At 33.9% G+C, this 26,025-nt stretch overlaps 2 protein-coding genes across 5 annotated transcripts in view; both read right to left on the bottom strand.

Annotated features, from left to right (window-relative positions):
• Nucleotides 1–4,946, bottom strand: part of PCNX4 (pecanex 4) — a 69,735-nt gene extending 64,789 nt beyond the window's left edge. The window contains exon 1 of the mRNA XM_042989816.1: nucleotides 4,876–4,946. The gene's annotated coding sequence lies outside the window, so the exon portion shown is untranslated. The remainder of the gene's footprint in view (nucleotides 1–4,875) is intronic.
• Nucleotides 2,985–26,025, bottom strand: part of LRRC9 (leucine rich repeat containing 9) — a 112,344-nt gene continuing 89,303 nt past the window's right edge. Inside the window, exons 28-33 of one of the 4 annotated variants that reach the window (XM_042989812.1) lie at nucleotides 23,695–23,912; nucleotides 19,713–19,781; nucleotides 11,504–11,644; nucleotides 6,473–6,617; nucleotides 4,876–5,044; nucleotides 2,985–4,031 (exon numbers count right to left, since the gene is read on the bottom strand). In XM_042989812.1, coding sequence (XP_042845746.1) covers nucleotides 3,992–4,031; nucleotides 4,876–5,044; nucleotides 6,473–6,617; nucleotides 11,504–11,644; nucleotides 19,713–19,781; nucleotides 23,695–23,912 — 782 coding nt within the window. In that variant the 3' untranslated portion in view covers nucleotides 2,985–3,991. Of the gene's footprint in view, nucleotides 4,032–4,875; nucleotides 5,045–6,472; nucleotides 6,618–11,503; nucleotides 11,645–12,265; nucleotides 12,396–19,708; nucleotides 19,782–23,694; nucleotides 23,913–26,025 lie in introns of those variants that run through there. The other 3 variants (XM_042989813.1, XM_042989814.1, XM_042989815.1) reach the window with 3 other exon arrangements.

Here is a 26,025-nt window from a genome sequence, read left to right as displayed (position 1 = left end):
CTAGTTCTAATAAAAGGCAGCTGTGAGCTAAAATTGCAATTTTTATACTTTTTTCTTTAAAAATATTTCAACTGAGGTGCCTGGCTGGATCAGTGGGTAGAGTATGTGACTCTTGATCTAGGGGTTGTAAGTTAGAGCACCACGTTGGGTGTAGAGATTACTTTAAAAAAGTCTTTAAAAATATTTTATTTGTGAAGGTAAATGCAGAGAGATGAATAAGAAGAGTAGTTAAGCACTTGGAGGTCATCCAGAAGCTCTAAGTATTATAGTAAGAGGAATAAAAAAAAAACCCAGCCAGTTTCTTTCTCATAAAAAGAACTGATTTGATCAGATTCATTGAATAACCAACAGAACTTGGCCGTAAGTGCTTGCTTCTACTCTTATAGAACTGTAAATAATTTACTTCTTTTTATGTAGGTAACATTTAATTGAAGCTAAGAGCCCATAGCATGACTAACAAACAGTAAGATCTAATGTTTAAAAACATTAAACAGTTTTTATAATGTATGAAATATTATGAATAAAGAGTGAAATGGCATGTTACTTAAATGCAAGAATTATTTTAAAACTGGTCATGAGTGCCTGCAAACATACACACAGTGCATACTAAATATTCTAGGCAAAAATATGTGCATGACCATAGTTAATTTTGTGTCAACAATCAGAGAAGTCTAGAACAATACAAAAAGAAGTAAATAATAAAGTTCTTATTGGATAATTACTTTATTATGGTCAATCTTCATATACAGAAATCAGAAGATCACTTTGACATCATCTATATTCAGTTCAGCGTTACAGGCTCCTAACCTATAAAGTGCCCTAACTTTAGTTTTCAAGGTTGTTTGTGGAAATGTTTTTTAATTTAAAACAAGTCTATATTCATGCATATGACTGCATGCAAAATAAATCTGTCAGGACATTTGCTGGGGGCAAAGAACTAATTTTACTGTGGAAATTATGCATTTTCCTTAAGCTAAATATACTGGAAGAGGATGAATAGTTTATAGCTTTTACATACATTAGGGCTCTACTACTGCTGATTACATATTAGTAATAATTAAATGTCAGTTCACTTGTAGTAATTGAAAAAGTAATGAATTTGGAGTGGAAAAAAACCCTAGGATTTGGTATGATATCTACTCTTTTCCTTGAGCCAGTTTCTTTATAAATGGAGACAATAAATGTCTTATCTACTTCATAGAGTGGTATTAGGATAAACTATGTAAAATATGGGCTAGTAGTTTGTAAATTTAAAGCACTATTTGCCTGTTTTGTTGTAATAAGTTGTGAGGTATGTTACAAATAATTTGTAACTATAACTTAAAATTGCTCAGTTTGTGAATTACTTACTTAAATAATTTAGGGCAGATTTAAAGTCACTCCTAGGAGTGCCTGGGTGGTTCAATCAGTTGGGCATCATCTCAGCTCAGGTCATGATCTTGTGGTCCGTGGGTTCAAGCCCCGCATCAGGCTCTGTGCTGGCAGCTCAGAGCCTGGAGCCTGTATCTGATTCTTTGTCTCCCTCTCTCTCTCTGCCCTTCTCCCACTCCCGCTCTGTCTCTCTCAAAAATAAATAATAAAAAAAAAAATTAAAAAACATTAAAAAAATAAAGTCATTCCTACAAAAACATCTCTCATGTTCAATTACATTTTTTTGTTTTGTTGAACAGGAAAGGGATGCAGTTATAGCTATTATTTTATGAACTGCACATAACCAACAGTTTAACCTATCTAGGCATTTTCAGGGGATTATGTTGTATATCATGTCAGTGTCATCTGCCATCATGGCAGAAAAAAATTCAGAACTGTGCAAATTACCTTAGTAATGATCTTCCTCATTGCTTTTATATGAAATAATTTATCACATTTTCCCATTTTTAAAATGTTTTTATTTATTGAGAGAGAGAGAGAGAGAGAGTGCGCGCGCGTGAGTGGGGGGAGGGAGAGGGAGACAGAGAGAGGGAGACACAGAATCTGAAGCAGGCCCCAGGCTCTGAGCTGTCAGCACAGAGCCCAACATGGGGTTAAACCTATGAACTGTGAGATCATGACCTGAGCTGAAGATGGACACTTAACTGACTGAGCCACCCAGGCGCCCCTATCACGTTTTATGTTAAAATGTTCTAAAGGTTGGATCTGTGTCTATTTTCTGTATGTCGCCTAATAATGCCTAAATACATGTTAATATTTTTTAATGTTATATCAAATTATGTATTATAAATTCATTTACTTCTTTCAGGAAATTCAGATGTAATTAAAAATTTATAATAGAAATGATATCTCAAGATTTAACAATGTGTAGTACATAAAAATCAAATGATCATCTCAAGTATATTCCAAATGGATAGGAAAAATGGTTGGAGAAAATATGCTAAATGTTAAGTGGATGCTGAATAATGAGTTATGTTTTCCTGCTTTATACTTTTCTAATTCTTGTAAATTCTTTTTGTCTAATGAAAGCCAGTTGCACTTATTTTTCCCACCAGATTTATTATTTGAAAAGGCAATTTTCATTATAAAAGTAACACATATTCAGTATTTCATTTATACATTATCATCAAAGAAAAAAAGCTGGCGATGCCAAGTTAGTAACAAAGAATGAAGAGCAGACACTCATCCAAACACTGTAAGGGAAGCAGTTGTTAAAACTAAAGGGCAAGAAAGACATCTTCTGGACATCATAAGAACTGCAGAGTTGTTTTTTAAACAAAGGATCTTATTTTCAGCTAAGAGTAACAGTTGTTTAAAAACCACACATTAAAAAGTATAAAATCAATCTGTATTGGGTTTGAAATTTTAAGCATTACATGATTAAATCATAAGCATATATAGCATTTGAAGAAGAAAAGATACAATATTGTTGCAAACACATTGGAATTAGTTTCCAAAATATCTTTAAGCCTATTTCCAGGTAGATTAAAAAATACAAATATTTTAGTAAAAATTTATTTTCATGTAAGGAACATCTAAAATAGTATGAAAACTACATGCAGTGTTGAACCAATACTTGGAAAATTTTAGTAGAATAATTCATGAATTGTAGAGCCCATTTATATCAAAATATGATTGGCAATTTAGTCATTAATTTAAAGAGCTGTATCTAATAAAACAATCAAATTCAAAACCATATTTGATTTATTTGTGATGTGCCCTAGTACTATGCAGTGTAAAATTTTAGATAAATTATTTCCAGTGAAATAAATTATAAAGGATCTCAAATTTAAAAGTGTCCACTCAGTTTGAACATATGTTCTTTTTAGCCTCAAACTGCTTGTACACTATGGGTACAATTAACACATTTTGTATTTGAAATAGTTCTTTTTTATTCTTAGAGCACGAATGCCTGGTTGCACCTGCAATTAGCCACCTTCAGGAAGTACTACTGATGCCCAAAATTTGCATGTCTAAACAATTCTTAGGACAGATCTGGCTTAAGTGTACTTTTCCCCAATTTTAGTCCTAAAAAACTAGTTTGTAATTCAATGAGCAAAGCTCAACTTGCTTTAGTAATAGCTGTGTTTGGTAAGAAATGTATACTTTAGTTTTTGTTAACTTCAAACGAACAGATATTCAGCAAATAAAATATGCATATTTACTAGAATTACCTTTTCTTAGTATCTTCATATGACAGACCACAATAAGAGTTTGTAACTAAATGCTTCCAATATCAGCACTAAATATTTGATTCTCTGGACTTTGTTTTACGCTACTTCTATCTTTTCAAATTGTAGGATATAATGGTTCATGATTTTTTTAATATAGAAATTCAAATGAAAAATTAAGATAATCATAAAGTTTAAGAGAGGTGATATTAAAGTAAAATTCAACCAGGGTGACAGAAATTATCATCATATGGAACTGAAGTGCTTCAGTAAAATAAGTAACATGATTATCTTATATATTATATTTCCACCAACACTGTCTGCTAATTTTGGTACAACTACTAAACAGAAATAGGTTTCTTGGTGTATATTCATTTCTCTTTAGGCAGTTACATTCGATTTGATCTTGGAAAGTGGCTGCCAGGAATTCTGTCAGAAATAAGATATTTATAAGTCAAATAATATGACTTATTTTCCTAATGGATCAGCTACTTTAAGGTCATTCTGCAGTAAATAATTTCTGTAATTTATATGTGTTCAATTCCAAAAAGACAGTGCAGTAGAGAAAATGATCCTATTTTTGGACATTTAAAAATCAGGTTATCCTGAGGACTGATAATAGGAAGGAAGTCAGTACATCAAGAGCCAGGCCTACACTAGATCTGCTGTTGAGTAGGTCACTAATAGATGAATTGGAGCTTGGCTCCAAAGAAGCTGGGGGACAGGTAATAACTGGAAATCTAGGCAGACAGGTGTTGAACAGAGTGGATTCTTAATGAGAATTAGTAGGTTCTTAGGCACTGAGCTGGCCTCCAGGGAGAGGGTCCAGACTGGAGGAGAGGCAAATCGGAACTACAGGAAGAGGTTTGAAGAATCAACAAAATTCTTGGTGTTTCGTGATTTCAGAGTTGAATTTATCTTGTTGTTCAAAATGTAAGTGAATCATGTTGCACATTTAGTGAGAAGTGACTTCAGAGAGAATATAATTACAAGTGTTTATTTCAGTGTTCCCTCATGTAAGCATCAGGTGAGCACTATTCTACCTTGATAGCCATTTCTAAGTCTTTTTGAATTATGAAGTAAATATACTGGACTTTGGGAAAGGTTTTGTGAATGTGGGAGAAGCCTTATGCTATCTGACAGCTTCTCCCTGCTCTCAGTAAATAAATAATAGTATCCAATAATGTTTTCTATTTTTATACATGACTAGCAAATTTGGGGAGTTTTTTTTTTTAATGATGAGAAATGATGTTAAAACACAGAATAGTTTTACCTTCCTTCATCTGGGTTGCTCTGGTACATTTGTGTAGTTGGAGATGTCATATTCTGATGTGATAAAAGAGGCGGAGAGGGATCTATTCCTCTGAGTTGCCGAAAAGCTATTTCTGCATGGATGCTCCGAGGATTATTTGTCAGAGTCCCTGCATTCTTGTTTTTTTTGTCTGAAATTAGGAATTGTGAAAGAATGAGAAGCAGTAAGTAATGAAATGAATTAAGTAATAAAGCTTGGCTGCCCTTGAGCTGAATGTATCCTGTACATATTTCATAACATGAATTTAAAATTTTAAATAAAATTATGGAATTGGAATATATTTCTAGCACTCAATGCTGCTTAAATGTCTGAGTTAGTGAATCTATTTGATTATTTCTAGGTAATTTTTAAAAATATAAATATCTAGAGCTGTGTGCTGTAATAAATGTACAGACAAAGTGACCATAATTTTTCAAAATAAAAATCGGGGCAACATAGTCAGAAGATAGGAGAGAAATTATAAGACTTTTCAAGAAAAACCTCAAATATAGTCACAGACAAATTTTGAAGACAGATCTGAGGATGTTATGGAGATGAATTCAGGAATGAACTAGTGCCAGGAAAAAAAAAAAAAGATATTGATGCCATTCCCGAAGAGGACATTGTACTGTTAAGGAGGCTAAAAATTTAGTATGTCCTATTTTACTAATAGTTATATCTATCAGACAGAAGCATAAAAATTCTCACCGTGACTAAAATCTTAAAGCCATTTAGTATGTAGAAGTATGAAAAATAAGTTAAAAAAATAACATCTTAACAAAGTAAATGATTTGGGGTTTCTTTTAACTGAGTTTCTTCTTGAAATAATCACACAGAACAATATACTGTTCTTGGTAGGCTCTTAGATCATTTTATAAATTCATGATGTTCAATTTTATTGCCACCAGTGGTCCCAAGCAAAGTGGAATGTTACAGGGAATGGAAGAGGTGAGCCCTGAGAGGAGTGGCTATCCCCACTTTCACCAACAAGATAGCCAGTGAAGATATGGAATTAGGGAATAGGTTTGATCTAAGCCTGAATTAAAATGTGTGTAATAGAAGGATACATTTCCATGCCCTGTCCTTTTAATATACTCCCTCCTTTCGAGCTGTATCTCTTGAAACTTTTCTCTAGTATTAGCTGCATGCTTTACTTGTGGTTTCAAGAATAAAATCCAATCTTCTCTTTGTACCCCAAGAATCTGTTGTCACAGATATTTTTAAACCTCTGATTTCTACTTTTAGCAGGATGTACAAAAGAATTGGTTTTAGCAGTTATACGCTATGAAAACAAAGCCTTTGAAAATACATAATTCAGAAAATAATTGTGCAAGTATCACAAAGTTCCCATTACGAGCAAATGTTTAGTTACAAAATATTAGTAGTTGAACAAAACTCCCCAAAACTATAGACTCTAAAGTCAGAATGGCCACATGAAACTTGAACAAACACGCAATTTTAGGAAATGTAAATTTAAAAATGCAATTTTAAGTAGTATTAGAAGTCAAAGTGAGATTTTTGTTTCAAATGAAGTGTTTGTTTGCTTTTACGTTCATTCTGAAACTTTTTGTCAAAATACCTTCAGCTTCAGGAGTTAAAGTGAAGTCAGATCCCAAGTAATGGCTAAATCCACTAGGCAGAATTACATTTGTTATCTTCATGGGAGGAGCTTTCACTTGGCCAAATGACCCACCATCCATTGGACAGTTGGTAACAGGAATGAGCTACATAATAAAATAAAACCAGTTAAGAATGTCTCATTTCCAAAACTCAGATCAATAGATTTAGTCCTTACTGCAAGCCCCACTTGATAATTTAAAAATTTTTAGGTCAAGAGTTATATGCCTAAACTGAGTTGGTATGAGGCAGAAACTGAAACAGTCTTTTGAACCTTTAACCTCTCTCAGAACCTTATGTTCTGTCTTTTCAGATTGTACTGTACTCATCAGTAGTATGACGGCATCTCCCTCTCTCCATAGGATCTCAATGAGGTAAGTGGAGAATTAAGAAAATGAGAATTAAACTTTTTCTCCTTTGTAACATTTCTTTTTCTCTTTTTCTTCTTTTCTCTTCTCTTTCTTTTCTTTTCTTTTCTTTTCTTTTCTCTTCTCTTTTCTTTTTTACTGAGCAGGAATTTCTAGATAGTAAGCGTTATATCTTCAACATCTTTATAATCCTCATATTACCTCATCAGGTGCCTTGCAGTTAATTAGTTTTTCAAAAACAAGTAAATAAATGGAGACTAAGAAAAGCATCTTATAACAATCACTTAATGAATGTGCTAACTCTCTAAATGGTGTTTACATTTTAAGTTAGTTGAGGATTAAGAGGCTTTTAAAAGAATTTCAGGAATCAGCAAACAGAGGAGACAAGTATTTTAGGCTGGAGACTCTTGGTTTCCCTAGAAATTTATGCTTGCTCTGTCTTAAGACTGACTTTGTTTATACTTTTAAAAATATGAATTCTGAATATATGAGTCAACTTACTTAGAAATATAAGTGTTTGCCATTAGTGTAAAATGGCCAATTACCCTGTTTTAATAAGTGTCAACAAGAATGCAGCTTTGTAATGAGCACTAAAATATCAGGCTTTTTACTAAAGATGCTCAGTCCCAAATTCCCTAACTAATTCCTTTTTAGAGTTTCTTCCCATCACTAATCTAGAATGTTGTCACATTTTCTTCTGAAACCAAAAGGACCAAAATGTTTTGGTTTAAAGGACAACTTTAGAGTTAATTATCTTTACTTGCTCTTAAAAAAGAAAGAACAGCAGTAACTGAAAGAAAAATGAATTAGACTGAAGTGATAAACTTGAAAAAGGATTGTTTTTGTGTCTTCTGAATAGCTAAAAGAAATGATGGCTCAATTTTATTCTAGCCATGAAAATAAACATTGTTATTGAATCTTAAAATAGATTTCTCTGGGGCACTTGGCTGGCTCAGTTGGAAGAGCATGTGACTCTTGATCTTGGGGTCATGAGTTCAGGCCCTACATTGGCTGTAGAGATTAATTAAAAATAAAGAAATATGGGTGCCTGGGTGGCTCGGTCGGTTAAGCATCAACTTTGGCTCAGGTCTCAATCTCACCATTTGTGGGTTCGAGCCCCGTGTCTGACTCTGTGCTGACAGCTCAGAGCCTGGAATCTGCTTTGGATTCTGTCTCCTTCTCTCTCTGCCCCTCCCCCACGTGTGTGTGTGTGTGTGTGTGTGTGTGTGTGTGTGTGTGTGCTGTCTCTCTCTCAAAAATAAACATTATAAAATTTTAAAGATCTAAAAAAGGATTTCTCTAAAATAAAGACTTTGGATATCCCCCTTATTTTATTAACCATGTATAGACAAATCAAAAAATAATTTTTAATAAAATGCTTACATATAGAATAAGTGGAAAAATAATTAAGTTTTTTTATATGGCACTGATTCAAATGGCAAGAATACATGTCTAGATTCACTCAAGGCATATTATCATACCATATATAGTAATGGGAAAAATCTGAATTCACTGTATGAGAAATAGAAAAGAATAACCAAGAAGCAAGTCCTTTAGTAAAATACTTATCGACTAAAATTTGAGTTTGTGTATTTTTTCTGCTACATGAAACTAATAAAAAATATATATGGAAATTAGGATCTTTAAAGTTTCTCTAAGTGATTTCTTTATATGTAATTTGGTGAATTTATATGTAATTTTTCAAATTAGCCAACATTACCTTAAAATACAATTTATAAATTTTAATGTGACAGTCTTTATAGTTCTCTCACCTGGAGCCCTCACATATGTGGTATGGGAGGCAGAATAGTGCCCCCCCAAAAAACAAAGATGTCCACACTGAATTTCCAAAACCTGTGAATATATTACCTTACATGACAAAAGGGACTTTGCAGACATAATTACATTGGATTTTGAGGTGAGGAAATGATCTTTGATTATCTAGGTGGTCTCAGTACAATCACAAGAGTCCTTATAAGAAGGAGGGAGTCAGGAGGGTCAGAGACAGAGAAGATGTACGGATGGAATCAGAAGTGGAAGTGATGCTATTGCTGGAAGAGGACCGTGAGCCAAGGAATGCAGATAACTTCCAGAAGTTTGAAAAGGCAAAGAACAAATTCTCTCCTTGAGCTCCAGAAGAAATATAGGACTAACTGCCTGTGTTTAGCCCTGTAAGACCAGTTTTTGGACTTCTGACCTCTAGAATTATAAGATAATAAATTTGTGTTGTTTCAAGCCACTAAATTTGAGTAATTTATTACAGCAGCAGTGGGAAACTCAAGTTTCCTTTAGTTTTCCACTTCTGGAAGTAAGAAATGACTTGCTCCAGGAATATAAAATAGAGAGGGGAAAGGAGCCTTAGATCACTGACCTAAATTTTATTTGCTTATTTGCTCTCTTTTGAAAGACTAGGACCTGTGACAGTAATTTCAGTAGATCACATTAGATGGTGCTCTTTCTTAGTTAAGTCATACAAATTAGTAGCTAAGATTTTTTTTTTCAGAAAGCATAATTTTTAGAATAATTTTTATAGATATAACCTACAAATGAACCACTTCCTTTGCCTAATGTAGATAATATTTATTAACATTGTACAACTTTAAGTCTTGCAGGTCTCTGTGACTACTTTGACCTATAATAGAAGCTCCTTGGTTAACCAAAAAATGTCAAGGTTGATGAAAAAAATCAGGGAATAACTAAGAATTGTATATATAATTCATGTTTATTTTTTAGATTTATTTAAAAAAATTTTTTTAAGTTAATTTTATTTATTTTGAGAGAGAGAGAGAGAGAGAGATAGAGCAAGCAGGGGAGGGACAGAGAGAGAGGGAGATAGAATCCCAAACAGCCTCTCCACCATCAGCACAAAGCCTGATGCAGGGTTTGAATTCACAAACCATGAGATCATGACCTGAGCTGAAATCAAGAGTCAGATGCTTAACTGACTAAGCCACCCAGGCACCCCTATTTTTTAGTCATAAAACATAAATGTACATGCACTCATGAATCTTGTGATGGCTAAGGCCTTTTCTGTAAGAGTCCCTTGATTGGTATTTTATCTCATTGTTCTTAGATAAAGCTATCCTTAATGTTTTGCCTACAACTTCCAGTTTTGGTTTCTTTAAAGTAGTAAGAATATAAAGACATGTGGAGAAAATTTGAACACAAGAATTTTTAAAATAATTTTCCCACATATTGTGTTTGAATTTCTATAATTTTCTCCCATTTTTTACAAGATTTTCCTCCTAACCTATTTGACACTATTTGTGTGTGTGTGTGTGTGTGTGTGTGATTGATCTTTATCCAGATTTTCCAAAGTACCCTATTTTGGTTATCACAGAAATATACAAATAGTAATTTAGAATTTGCATTTATAGCATATCTGGCTTTTTAAGATAAAAGAACTGACATATACGTTTTTGACAAAACAGCCAGCTCTTGATAAATATGTAAATCTGCTGAAGGCAGAAGTGGGCTGGAGAAGAGCCTTCTAGTATCAAACTTCCAGTGTGCTCTGGGAATCGATTTATTTTACAGAAGGGATGGAGAGTGCTGGGTAATCCATTGATTAAGTAAAAGCATCTATGGTAATCTTTTCTTTTCAATATGAGTTTCAAAAGTGTTATTTGTTAACTGACTGATGTCCTTGCTCTCTGGCTTTCACTTACTTTAGAGGTTCATTTACCTTCTTAACTGCCCCACCTTAGTCTAGGTCTTCATAATCTCTAAAAGCCTCTTAACTGGCTTCCCTGCTTCCAGCCTCTTCTTTCTCAAATCTTGCAAAGGCACAGCTCTAATAAGGTTACTTCTTTGTTCAAAAACTATAGCTTTTCCGGGTTAAGTTTAGTCTTTGGAGGATGGTCATGAAGAATCCTGGTGGCCAAGGACAGAATTTCCTAATGGTATGCTTTGTGGCTTCTCTCTCTAAACTCTTTCATGTCATGGTCAGATACCTTTTTAGCGTTCATGGGTAAAAGGCACAATTATTCTGGCCGACAAGAAAGAAGCACACATCTCCCTTGTTAGATGAACTACATAGTCCAGAGTGTTGAGGTCAGAATTCCTTCCTTCCCTTCCTATCTGCTAAACTGAAAGAGTTTGCTAGTTTCTGTTTATAGAAGTGATATGTTATAGTTTCTTACCTTCTAGCATTATCTCACATATTGAGCAAGAGGTACACAGATTTTATTTTATTTTTAATATTTATTTATTTTTGAGAGAGAAAGCAGGGAGGGGCAGAGAGAGAGGGAGACAGAGGATCTGAAGCAGGCTTCTTGCTGGCAGCACAAAGTCCGACGTGGGCTTAAAGTCACAAACCGTGAGATCATGACCTGAGCCGAAATCAAGAGTTGGGCGCTTAACCAACTGAGCCATCCAGGCACCCCAAGATTTTAAATAATTTTCTTTATATCAAACTACATTATTAGAAAAAGGAGCTTCCCTGGAATTTGCATGTATGTATATGCTCTATTCACCAGATCAAGATGCTTTTGATAGTAATCACTAAAATGGATACTAAAATAGTCTACCAGAACATCATAGCCCAGATTTACCCAGTAAATTGGTTTTAATTTGTTAATAATGATATATTTTAAAAGGAAAAGTATAAATAATAGAAGTATTACCGAAGTTTTCTTTGCTTGTAGTTCAGAGAATTGAAATTCAGCTTTTGCCCTATCATCTGAATTCACAGGAATTCCGTCTAACATCTGTAAGTTAGGCAGCCGAAATATGAGCATGTGGCGATGTAGTGTTTTTCTGCAAATCTGAATAAAGTTAAAAATAACAATGTATTTCTTAAAAAAACTTTTATTTCAAAGATTAACCTTTATAGAGAAAGAAATTTAACCTGGGCACCAAAAATGACAGATAATAGCTAATTTGTAGTGTTAGCTGATACAAATATGAGCTCCCTTTTTGAAAGATTTCTCAATTTCTTGTTATACTAAATGAAGATTAGAACTTTTTTGGTAACCAAGACTACCATTTAGACGTGTAGTCTCTTTTTAGAGCATATAATATTGTTCATTAACTACAGGCAATCTCAACTCATGAATAGGATTATGCTATAAAAATTCATTTATGAGTAATTACTTTGAAACGTATATGGTATTTTCCCATAGGCACTGTCCAATTGAATTCAGTACACATCTGTTGGATTGTATAATCCATCCCTTCATAGTTTGTCAGCCTACTCTGAAAAATATTTGCATGTGTACATAAGAAGGTATATAGGAAGAGTTAACATAGTAGGCCTGAAACTGTTATCTTTAGAAAGGTCTGCTTGCAAGGATAGCTCTTGACTAGTTTTTGGTACTTGGATTTTGGAAGTGTTCCCACCATTCCTTAACTGATTAAAGGTAGTTCACTGTGCCTAGACTGCTTACCCAAATGATATGCTTTATGGTCAACTTGCTTTCCTTCTGGGAGTCTGGAGTTTTGGTATGTGATGGGCATTGGGTACATATGTGACCAACTTCCAACAAAATTCTTGAATGCTAAGTGTAGTGGAATTTCCTGAGTAGAAACATAAACACATGTTGCTGCATTTTTGTTGCTGGGTGAAGAGTATGTACTATGTGACCCTTCTCTCCCTCATGGGAGAGAAAGAGCATAAGGAAGCCTACTTATCAATTCTCCAGACTCCACCTGTGTCTTTTTTCCTCATCACCTGGCTGTGAATCCTCACTATGTCATTTAATAAATTTTAGCCATGAGTACAATGATATGCTAAGTCCCTTGAGTTCTTTTAGCAAATCTCTGAATGTGGGGGTGTTCTTGGGGGACTGACAGCAAAGAAAAAGTATATAGCACATCTTGTGATCATGAAGAAGAGACAAAAAGAGACAAATTTTCATCAAAGGGGAATGAATAAACAATCTATTTTATTATTATTATTATTTTTTTTTTGAGAGAGAGAGAGAGAAAGTGTGTGAGTGGGGGAGGAGGAGAAAGGTAAAGGGAGGAGAGAGAATCTCAAGGAGGCTCCATGCCCAGTGTGGATCCCGAAGTAGGGCTCGCCCTCAAGACCTGAGCTGAAACAAGAGTTGGACACTTAACTGACTGAACCACCCAGGCATGCCAACAATCTATTTTTTTCTAATGTAGTGTATATATATATATATATATATATATATATATATATATATATATATAATAGAGGTTTAAAAAATGAACCACATTATAGGCCAGAAAGAAAGTCTTATAAATACCAAAGAATGTATAGACTGTCTCCTCTGACCAAAACACAGTAACAGAAATAAATGACAAAGAGATAACAAAAAACACTTCATAGGTTTGAAATTCACACACAGACACACACACACACACACACACACACACACCTCTCAATCATTCATGGAATAAAGAAGAAATCCTTTGGAGACTAGATTTTAAGAAATAAAGAACAGGAAAAATACTACATATCAAAACTTTTAATATGCTGCTAAGCAGTGTTTTGAAACCTAAAAATGAACTAGACATCCTACTTAAGAATTTTTTTTAAAGTAAATTCCCTTTTAACAATATTTTTTCTTCTGATCTGTGAGCATGGGATTTTTTTTTCATTTCATTGTGTCATCTTTAATTTCTTTCATCAGTGTTTTATAGTTTTCAGAGTACAGGTCTTTCATCTCTTTGGTTAGGTTTAGTCCTAGGCATCTTATTGTTTTTGGTGCAATTTTAAGTGGGATAGATTCCTTAATTTCTCTTTGTGTTGCTTCAGTATTGGTGTATAGAAATGCAACAGATTTCTGTACATTGATTTTGTACCCTGCAACTTTCCTGAATTCATTTCACAGTTCTAGCAGTTTTTTGGTGGAGTTTTTCAGGTTTTCTATATGGAGTATCATGTCATCAGCAAATAGTGAAAGTTTTACTTCTTCCTTGCTGATCTGGATTCCTCATTTCTTTTTGTTATCTGATTGCTGTGGCTAGGAAATCTAGTACTGTGTTAAATAACAGTGGTGAAAGTGGACATTCCTGTCTTGTTCCTGACCGTAGAGGAAAAGCTCTCAGTATTTCCCCATTGAGGATGATATTGGGTGTGGGTTTCATAGATGGCCTTTATTACATTGAGGTATGTTACCTCTAAACCTACTTTGTGTCGGGTTTTTTATCATGAATGGATGTACTTTGTCAAATACTTTTTCTGTATCTATTGAAATGATCAGATGGTTCTTATCCTTTCTTTTATTAATGTGATGTATTTGCAAGTATTGAACCATCCTTGCAACCCAGGAATGAATCTCACTTGATGGTGAATTATTTTTTTTAATGTATTGTTGGATTTGGTTTGCTAGTACTTTGTTGAGGATATTTGCATCTATGTTTATCTCTGTTTATCAGAGATATTGGAGTGTAGTTCTTTTTTGTGTTTGGCGTCTTTATCTGGTTTTGATATCTGGTCAGGGTAATGCTAACCTCAAAGAATAAATTTAGAAGTTTTCTTTTCTTTTGTATTTTTTGGAATAGTTTGAGAAGAATGGGTACTAACTCTTCTTTAAATGTTTGGTAGAATTCACCTGTGAAGCCATCTGATTCTGGACTTTTGTTGAAGTTTTTTGATTACTGATTCAATGTCTTTGCTGGTTATTGGTCTGTCCAAATTTTCTATTTCTTCCTGTTTCACTTTTGGTAATTAATATGTTTCTAGAAATTTATTCATTTCTTCTAGGTTGTCCAATTTCTTGGCATACGATTTTTCATAATATTGTCTTATAATTATATTTCTGTGGTGTTTGTTGTCATTTCTCCTCTCTCATCTGTGACTTTATTTATTTGGGTCCTTTCTTTTTTCTTTTTGATGAGTCCGACTAGAGGTTTATCAATTTTATTAATTTTTTTCAAAGAACTACCTCCTGGTTTCATCGATATGTTCTATTATTTTTTTAGTTTCTATATCTTTTATTCTAAACTTTATTTTTTCCTTCCTTCTGCTGGCTTTGAGCTTCATTTGTTGTTCTTTTTGTAGCTCCTTCAGTTTAAGGTTAAGTTGTTTATTTGAGATTCTTTTTTCTTGCTTCTTAAGGTAGACCTATGTTGCTATCTACTTCCCTCTTAGAACCACTTTTGCTGCATCCCAAAGATTTTGGACTGATATGTTGTCATTTTCATTTGTTTCCATGTATTTTTTAAATTTATTTTTTTATTTTCTGGTTGATCCACTCATTGTTTAGTAGCATGTTATTTAACTTCTATTTATTTGTGGTCTATCCAGATTTTTTTCTTGTGGTTGACTTCTAGTTTCATAATGTTGTGGTCAGAAAAGGTGCATGGTATAATTTTGATCTTCCTGAATTTGGTGAAGCCTGTTTTGTGGCCTAATATGTGATCTGTTCTGGAGAATGTTCCAGGTGCACTTGAAAAGAATCTGTATTCTGCTGTTTTAAGGTGGAATGTTCTGGATATATCTGTTAAGTTCATCAAGTCCAGTGTGTTATTATTCAAAACCATTGTTTCTTTGTTGATTTTCTGTTTAGATGATCATGTCCATTGATGTAAGTGGGATGTTAAAGTTCCCTACTATTATTGTATTATTATCAGCTAGTCCCTTTATGTTTGTTATTAATTGTTTTATGTAATTGAGTCCTCCCATGTTGGATGCATAAATATTTACAATTGTTATATCTTCTTATTGGATTATCCCCTTTATTATTATATAGTGCCCTTCTTTGTCTCTTGTTAAAATGTCTATAATAACCAAAGCAATATATGTTTTAATGCAAGTCGTATCAAAATACCAACAGCATTTTTTTACAGAGCTAGAACAAACAATCCTAAAATTTGTATGGAACCACAAAAGACATTTAAAAGCTCAAGAAATCTTGAAAAATAAAAGCAAAGCTGGAGGGATCACAATTTTGGACTTCAAGTTATATTACAAAGCTGTATTAATCAAAACAGTATGGTATCAGCATAAAAATAGACACATAGATCAATGGAACAAAACAGAAAACCTAGAAATGAACTCACAATAATATGGTTAATTAATCTACAACAAAGCAGGAAAGAATATCCCATGGAAAAAGACAGTCTTTTTAACAAATGGTTTGGGAAAACTTGACAGCTACATGCAAAAGAATGGAACTGGACCACTTTCTTACACCATACACAAAAATAAATTCAAAATGGATTAAAAACTTAAATGTGAGATCTGAAACAATAAGAATCCTAGAAGAGAACACAGGGCAGTAATTTATTTGACATTGGCCATAGCAACTTCTTTTTAGATATGTCTCTTGAGGCAAAGGAAACAAAAGCAAAAATAGACTAATGGGACTACACCAAAATGAAAAGCTTCTGCACAGCAAAGGAAACAACCAATAAAGCTAAAAGAGAACCTACTGAAGGGAGAAGATATTTGCAAATGACATATCCAATAAAGGGTTAGCATCCAAAATATATAGAGAACGTGTAAAACTCAACACCCCAAAACAAAATAATCTAATCAAAAATGTGCAGAAGACCCAAAAGACATTTTTCCAGAGAAGACATATAGATGGCCAACAGGCACATGAAAAGATGCTGAATATCACTCATCATCAGGGACATGCAAATCAAAACCTGTCATAGTGGCTAAAATCAACAACACAGGAAACAACAGATGTTGGTGAGGATGTGGAGAAAGGGGAACCCTCTTGCACTGTTGCTGGGAATGCAAACTAATGCAGCCACTCTGGAAAACAGTATGGAGGTTCCTCAAAAAGTTAAAAATAGAAGTACCTGATGATCCAGCAATCACACTACTGGATATTTACCTAAAGAATACAGAAACACTAATTCAAAGGGATATATGCATCCTGATGTTTGCAGCAGCATCATGTACAATAGTCAAATTATGGAAACAGCCATCAATTGACTTATCAATTGATGAATGGATAAAGATGTCACACCACACACACACACACACACACACACACAGGAATATTACTCAGCCATAAAAAAGAATGAAATCTTGCCATTTGAAATGACATGGATGGACCTAGAGAGTATACTGTGAAGTGAAATAAGTCAGGCAGAGAAAGACAAATACCATATGATTTCACTCATATGTGGAATTTGAGAAAAAAAATGAACAAAGGGGTAAAAAGAGAGAGAAGTAAAGCAAGAAACAGACTCTTAACTATAGAGAACAATCAGATGGTTACCAGAAGAGAGGTGGGTGGGGGAATGGGTTAAATAGGGGATGGGGATTAAGAAGCGCACTTGTAATGAGCATCAGGTTATGTATTTAAGTGTGGAATCACTACATTGTACAACTGCAACCACTATAACACTGTATGCTAACTGGAAGTAAAATAAAAACTTAAAACAAATAAAAAGCTGAACCACAGAATCAGTATTATGCTAAAAATAGTTTTAATAATAATGTTAAAAATGTTTAAAAAAGTAAATTCCAAGAAACTGAAAGATGGAAACAAGGGTAGGACTTAGTGAAATAAAAAACAAATAAACCACTTGATAAATCCAAAACATGGTTCTTTGGAGATACTAATACGATAAACAAAATAAGTCTTAAGCAAGACTTATCAAGAATAAAAGAGAAAAAGTAAAAATCAACAAATTTAGGTATAAAAAAGGTGACAAAACATAAATATAGAGGACATTTTTAAAATTCAGGAGAATATTATATAGTAATACATTTAAAATTTATAAAAAATTACAAGTTTATAGAAGAATATAACTTCTCAATACTGACTTTTGAAGAAATAGAAAACATTACTAGATTTATAGCCATTAAAGAATTTGAATAAGTAGTTTAAAACCTAACTTCAAAAAATATTGAGCCCAGATTCAAATGAATGAATTTTTCCTATATATGCTAATTCATAGACTAGCAAGAGAGAGAGAGAGTTCCCAGTTAATTTTATGAGGCAAGAACAACCTTGATGAATTTAAAAGAATAGCATAAGAAGATAATTATAGGATAACTTTACTTATTTCCATAAATACAGATATACTACATGAAATCTTGGCAAACTGAATCCAGCAAAGCATAAAACATGACCAAATAAATAGTATTCAGCATTGGATCAATGACAGTTTAACACTGGAGTCTATTAATATAATTTACATATTAACAGATTAAAGAGAAAAAGTGAATTGTCAATTAGTCAAAATCCAATGACCATTCATGATAAAAACAGGTAGTAAACTGCAATTAGAAAGGAGCTTCCTTGGGGCCCCTGGGTGGCTCAGTTGTTTGAACGTCTAACTCTTGGTTTCGACTCAGGTCATCATCTCATGATTCCTGAGTTGGAGCCCTGCGTTGGGCTCCACGCTAATGGTGGGGAGCCTGCTTAGGATTCTCTCTCTCTCCCTCTCTCACTGCCCCTCCCCCACTTGTACTGTCTCTCTCAGGAATAAATAAACTTAAAAAAAGGAGCTTCTTTAAAATGTTGAAGATTATCTACCCATAATGTACAACAAACTCATATTTAATAGTAACAATTTAGAAGCATTTTTGAAGTCAATAACCTACTATCAATGCTTTCATTCAACACTGTACTAGAGGTCCTAGTCAACACACTAAGTAAAGAAAATTAAAAAAATGTAAGGATTGGAAAGAAATAATAGTCATTATCTGTAGAAAATATGATAGTCTACAGAGAAAATCCAACAAAATTTACAATCTATTAGAACTAAAAAGAGAGTTCAACAAGGTTCCTATAGATAAAGAGTAGCATGCAAAAATCAGAACAATGCAAAAATCAGAATTGCTGTACTTCAGCCACAAATAATTAGAAAAATGTAAAAAGATATTGTTCAAAGTAGCTATTAAAACAACAGAATAAATCAAACCATAGATGATTAAAACTTTTAGGAGAAAACTATAAATTTTATTGAAGAACATAAAATAAATGTAGGGACATTCATGCTTATGAATGGGAAGTCTAAATACTACAAATATTAGGGGAGACTCTTATTATTACTTCTTTCTTGGTGGAAATAGCTCTGTGATGTGGCACTAGTGGGCTCTCTCAATCCCTCACTCTTCCACCAAGAGTAGCAGGGTAACTTAATTGATAAACCTGGGAAGATTAGACTGGGCATGTTTAGCTCTTGTCTTTCCTGTCTTGGGAAGGAATTTATTGCTAGGAGAATGCCTGCTGTTCCTCCAGCAGAAGCTCTCCTCCTATGTGGAAAGAATTCACTCAAGCATTTCCTGTTACCAGGTGATGATGATTGCTTATTTCTGGGATCTGTTAGCACCATTTGGCTTTCTCACGAAGGTTAAGCAAAGTATTTTCACCTCTCTATCTGCCACTGTCATATTTGTCAATTTGTTCAGATGTTAGATAAATAAAAGTGCTACCTATTTAATCCTTCCAAAGCCTCCAACAGGAAAATATGGCAAATTTCTCCCCAAATTAATTTATATATTCAATACAATTCCAATTAAAATGTCAATAAGACTCTCACATAGCTTCAAAAGCTGTTTCCTTAAACTCATAGGAAGTGTAAAGGGCCAAGAACAGCCACGACAGTGAAGAAAGAAAAAGAGGAGAAGGAGGAAGAGAAGGAAAATTGGAGGTGCTTATTCTCCTGGACACCAAAACTTAATATAAAACTTTAATAATTAACACAGTATAATACTGGTACAGGGATTGACAATAGTCCAATGAATACAACATAGAATCCGGAAACAGACCTTTTATATGTGACAATGGAAGATTATATTATAACAAGTTGTAAGAGGACAGTATTCAATAAATTGTGCTTGGATAACTGTCTATACATATGGGAACAGATAAAAAAATTCTCACATATAAAAATTAATTATATACAACTATAAATAAATTAACTGATAAATTAGAAAAATAACATACTCACTGGATTGCCATAAACTGTAAGCTCTCTGAGAGAAGAGATACCATCAAGTTTTTCCAGTTCTGTCATATCCTGTTCCAAAGTTAATAAGTTATTATTTGGTTAGATCCAAAATATTCAAATATACACTGATTTGAAGTAATCATATGTAAGTGTTGGACTACAGCTAGCTCATGGCTGAATTCTCCAAAGTGAGCTTGAGTGACAAATCCTGTAATGTTGATTAAGGACAGATCTATGTACAATTAATTCAAAATGCATGATCGGTAAAGACAATATTCTAACATGGGATATAGGCCATATAGCAGCACTTGCAAGAAAAGACCAAATTTCTTCTCAGAAAAGTTATGATCTAAAGCTGAGATTATAGTTGGTTAATTCCCCAGAGGATTGACCCAGAAGTGTGGAAAAGAAGGTGAATCCAGTCTAAATAATTTTAAACACACCTTAGCCATAAAGGCACATGTGATACTGAATGGACTGCATCCTGATATATTTTCTGGGAGTATTTATAGTTGAAAAACTATTTTTCTGGTTGAATGACTTGTCTTCTGTATGGATGGGATTATTTAACATTGTCTATTTATCATTGGTGAAACTTTGTTGAGTATATTTTAAGTTTTGCAAAATTATTTTTTATATGCTATTTCTGTAAAAATTTAGGCAACAAGCTCAGCTTCAGTTTGCTTCTAGTTTATAGTAATAACATAAAGTTATTGATATGCTCCTATTCTTATTTGGATTGACAAGTAGACATAGCCAATTCATCTACTAACTATAAAAACATTTAGACCTATTTTAGACCATTTGGAAGTAGAATTTGACTACAGTGATTGATCTTTTCAATTTTGATCATAGAAGTCTCATAAATTTAGGAGGACTTTGGAAAATCTCTGACAGTCAGTTATCTATAGAGATATTATGTATTTGACCCACAGGTAGTTCCTATTTGTGGAAGCAAAGCATGACTGGAAAGCATAGAAATATGAAAAGTCTTTTTCTCAATCATCTTCTCAAATGAAACAGAGTATAACAGTGTTTAGTAGTAAAGTATTTCTAATCAAAGATGTCAAGATATTAATATGAGAAAGTGTTAAATATGTGGATGATAATGCTGGTGTAAAGATATATCAAGAAAACTAATATGTTCATAATTGGGAAAGAGGGCTAATGGCTTCCCATTTATTTATTTATTTATTTATTTATTTATTTAATGTTTATATTTTTATTTTGAAAGAGGGAGCATGAGTGGGGGAGGTGTAGAAAGAGAGGGGAACAGAGGATCCGAAGCAGGCTCAGAGCTGACAGCAGAGAGCCTGTTGCAGGGCTTGAACTCATGAACCATGAGATCATGACCTGAGCTGAAGTCAGATGCTCAACATTAACCAAAATATAATGGTTGTTATCTTTTGAGTACATTCTCAGAATAAGCACTTATGGCAATCATAGTAATAGCTTAGGTAGCAGCTAGTTAGGCTCAAATTAGGGCCTTTCATTTAGGGCAAGAAATAGCAATGGACTATTTCCTAGAGTCATTTCCAGCTTCAGGTGATTACTGGGATGTTTAAAAGTAGACACAGTTGTCTGATGCCAGATAGGGGAGTCATTTAGACACAGGAATCAACTAGGACTGTAAAGCTGAATTAAATAACTCACCTTTCAGTTGTGTTTCTGGTATTTTACTTGTAAGGGCAGGACTACAGGCAACAATTTTCCAAATCTACATTATGGGTCATGATGGCTAAGTGAAAAGCTTCACACTAGAATCTGTTATCAAGGATATGCAGTTTATGAAAGATTTCAAAGTAGGTTAATGTAGGGCTGCATATACCTTCATTTGAAGTGTTTTCCTAATTTTTCTAAGCCTTTTCCCTTCTATTCTAGAAGTCTTTATCAACCCAAGGGTTGATCTGATTGCCCATTTGTAGAAGTTGATGCTGGTGTCACCTACCCATGTTGGTATGAATACAGAGGAAAAAAATCTCTCCCCCAAAGAAAATTTGAATGGGGAGTTTACAATTTTGAAGAACATAATATTTTCAGTTAAACAGAATTTCTAACTTAACCTTTTTACACATCTTAGTTCATTTTTCCCAGCTGAATGTATGTTCATGTTAAGGTACTATAATATTAATAGAATAAGTTTGATGGTAAAATGATCAATCTAAATTCTAGGAAAAATACTATTTCAAGAATAAAAATAAACAAAAGAGGACTGATCACTAAACAATCAATACCCCTTCACTCGGTGATGTATGTATAATTTCCCATGGTTTATCATATAGTTTGTCCATTAGCTATATTAAATTTTGATAAAAAATAACCTTGACTGGGCGTTATCCTGCTTGAGTTACTAGAGAGGAAGTTGTTACAATAACCATTCTGCCATTCATTCATTCCTGTAGGGATTTAGGAGGGTGGGGAGGCGGGGCACAGATACTCCTGGGAAAAAGCAGGTTCCCTGGTCTAATCTCTCTGTTATGCTGATAAATAGCTGTGCTGTCAAATGGACCAATGATATTTACTAGGAAAAAGGTCCTTATTTATGAGATGCTCTTACCAGTACCTCTCTGGTTAAGGACTGCTTAGAGCAAATAAACCTAAAAGTATAGAATTATCAGGCATGGCTCCCTATAAAATATCATGTAAGCTCAAGTATAAAGTGGAGGTATTTCATAAATGAAACACTCCCTTGTTATAAGAGATCACTCACACAAAATCTGTCACACATAATCTCCCTTGGAGATCTTATATTTCAATGTAAGCTAGACAGTATGTAGAAAGAAAGGATCTGACAAGCCACAGTAATGTCCCAGACCCTGTGTATCCTTGAAATTATTAGTAAAGCTTGAAACTGGGTATGATCTGATTCATGTTAAGTCTGATATGACAATCCTTTGTGTCAGTTCAGTTGCTATTAATGGAAAGATTTCCCATAGGATTGAAATTTTCCCAGTTTAGATTTCCTCTGAATAAAGCTTTGCAAGAATCATTGCCAGTTTGGGAGGCTTTTCTCAGATGAATGTTGTTTGAACCTTGATAAATTAGTTGTATGCCATTTTTCTCTGTATGTATATTTCCTAGTTGCTATGTAGAAAAGGACAGTGCTCATGATTTCCTTCTAGCCTTGAACAGGCTTTTATATCACTATAGAAAAGAGTTTCTAAACTGTAGCAAGTAGAGCCACAAACAAATATTGATTGCATAATTACTATGTACCAGGCACTATGCTATATACTGATCAAATGTGGAGAAGATATACTTGGTCTCTGTTCTTGGCTGACAATCCACATTTTATTTTGTCTTTGAGGTTGTCTTAGAGGTATAGGCAAAAGCAGTAAAATTGGTAAGAGGTGGGCTAACAGATCATCACCAAAGCACTGAGAGAAATGTTAGGGCTGTATAAGGTTATATATACCTTCAACCCTCTTATCTGCATACTGTGTCTGGGCAGAGAGTCTGGTCAGGCTCACTGGGACAGGACATTGGAGATAGGTTGAAATCTGAACAGGTAAAACTAAAGCAGGACCTTACATAAGAAAGTCTTGAGTCAGTAGAGATGGAATATTAAAGTCAGGTCAAGGTCCATTATCAGGAATTGAGTCAAATATCAAGTAGACCAAGGACATATGCCAAGTTTAAAGAACCAGAGGAAGTCTGGGATTGAGATGTGGAAATAAATAGCTTGGAACAAGAGCAGTCAAGAACAAAAGAGATCTCTTAGGACTGCTGGAGGAGCCTTAGAACATTTAAAGCTAACTTGTTTTTAGTAGGTGGATACATGTAAGGTTGGTTGGGTTTAAAATCTAGGAACAGAGTGGACATCTTTGCATCACAGACTATTTATATGTCTCCGCTTCATGGAGTATTTACATGGCATATAAATGATAAGTAACACAGTAGCAAAGCTTTCATTGATGTGTTTGGAAGCTTTATGTTCAGAGGAGCTAAGTCTTGTAATTTCATAACAAAAAAAATATGTTACCTGGATTTTATTATATCCTAGGAAGAGTTTCTCAAGTTTTACCAAAGATTGTAGTTTGCTCAGCTCTCGTAGCCTGTTTTCTTCCAGATGAAGTGCCAACAGAGAGCTTGGTTTGGCAAAGGCACTGTCATTAAATGCTCTGATGCGGTTATGGTCCACTACTAATTCTTGAAGGACTACTAAATTGTCAAGCCCTTCAATTTGACTGATTTCATTCCCTGAAGAAAGAGAAGTTATGATAATGTCAAGTGAGCCCAAACTTTTTGAACAAAGGTCTACCTATCTTCACTTAAATATTTTTTATCAAATGATTTTTTAAAAAGTAAAATGCTAAAAAGAACGTATTTCCAAGGAGAAATAGAAGTGCAGTTTTTGGGAAGGTAGCATTATGATCAAATAACATTTGCTAAAATTTTTCCTTTACGTTTGAGAGATCAAGATGTGAAGTATACGATGTACTGAATTGACCCAATCTGTCTGTTCAGTAATTAAGTGCTAAAATAGTTGGTATTGACAAAAGTAGATGTATGAAAGTACTGCAAAAAAGCACTGCAAAAGATACACTTCTTGAGTATATCTGATTTTTCTAATGGGTATTCAAATAGGTGTATCTAAATATTTTTTAAAATAAATGAATTTGTTGTGTTAAGTTGGAAGAATAAACCTTAATTATGAGGTTATTTATTTCTCAACATATTTTTGCACCACAGCCACATTAAAAAATTAAAAATGAATGAAACATTACATTCTATAAAATCTCAATCCTTTACAACCCATTATTTCTACTGTAGCAATCGATAGCTTTGTAAGTATTAATAATAATGATAATGAGAGGACCCTTGACTTGACAAAATGCTTTTAAATGTGTTTTCTACTAGAGTCTCAAAACGAGACAGGGAAAATATTATTTTTTAATAATCAGAAAACTGGGAGTCAGAGGAATTAAGTGACTTGCACAGGGACATAAAAGTGGCAACACCAGGCCTGACCTAGACCTTTTACATTTTAAGCTCAATGCTGCTTCTATTATGCCACACTATATTTCATTCACTATTCATCTTCCTTGTTTGTTATGGGATGAATTGTGACATCCTCCCCGCCGCCACCAAATTTGTATGTGGAAGTCCTAACCCTAGTACCTCAGAATGTGGCTCTATTTGGGGGTAGGGTCTTTAAAGAGGCAGCTACAGTCATTGGGGTGGGCTCTAATCCAGTATGACTGGTGTCCTTATAAGAAGATATTAGGACACAGATGCACATAGAGGGAAAACCATCTGAAAAGAAGTCATCTAAAAGCCAAAAAGAGAGGCCTTCAGAAGTGACTAACCCTGCTGACATCTTGATCTTGCCCTTCTAATCTCTAGAACTGTGAGGAAATAAGTACGTTGTTTGAGCCACCCAGTCTGTGGTGCTTTGTTATGGCAGCCCTAGCAAACTAACATATGACTGAACGTGTGATTCCATGATGTTGGAATTCTTCTTGAAATGTAACGTATTTCATTGAATTTAAGACAATAACAGTTGTCAAGATAGGTCAGTATTTTATGTATACTAAGAGAAAAAAACTCGGTTAGGTAAACTATGACATGCTATCCATTAATGCATGGTCAGATTTCAGATATGTTAAAAAATAAGAAGCAGGTGTCTCCGAATTGGTGAGCTATGGCAAATTTACCTTATTTTGTTCTATTCTTTGGAGAAATTTATAACATCACAGCCTTCAATAAAATTGTTCACAGAACTAAATCACAGACTTTGAAACTTTACCAGTGTCTTGCTTGTAAATGAAGAAAGTTTATGTAAGTCAGATTGAGAAAAGAGACTCAGTTGTGTTAATATATTACTTTCATGAAATTATGCATTTAGACTATCACCTTTGATATTTTGAGGCCAGTGGTATAAAAATCATTATGGGATAGCTTCAAGTACTGAATAATGTCTGCCATAGCATACTTTTGGCCAGGATTCATTTTAGAAGGCTCATTAAACATATTTAAGAAAGAAAACTCCCAAAATATGCTGAATGTGATTTCAGGGATCTTACATTTCTTTAACTAGGAACATTAACCATTGTTTGAAAAAACTCACACTTATTCAACTAAATAGTTATATTTTAGATAAATTTGACTCCTAATCCTTAAGATTCTAACTTGCTACCGTACAGCCTCACTCTGCCCTTCCCCCAAGATTCACCTTCCTCATCTTCTTGCAAATTTAACATAACAGGTGAAAGTTTGGTTCATAATCTCTCTCTTGTGGACCCTGGCCAGGCTTCATCTTATCATTGCTTTTATTTGTGTACTCCCTTTGATTGATCTCAGAATCATCTCC

The sequence above is a fragment of the Panthera tigris genome, chromosome B3, assembly GCF_018350195.1.
Source record: "Panthera tigris isolate Pti1 chromosome B3, P.tigris_Pti1_mat1.1, whole genome shotgun sequence".
NCBI classification, from domain to species: Eukaryota; Metazoa; Chordata; class Mammalia; order Carnivora; family Felidae; genus Panthera; species Panthera tigris.
This window is presented reverse-complemented; position numbering and strand designations above follow the sequence as displayed.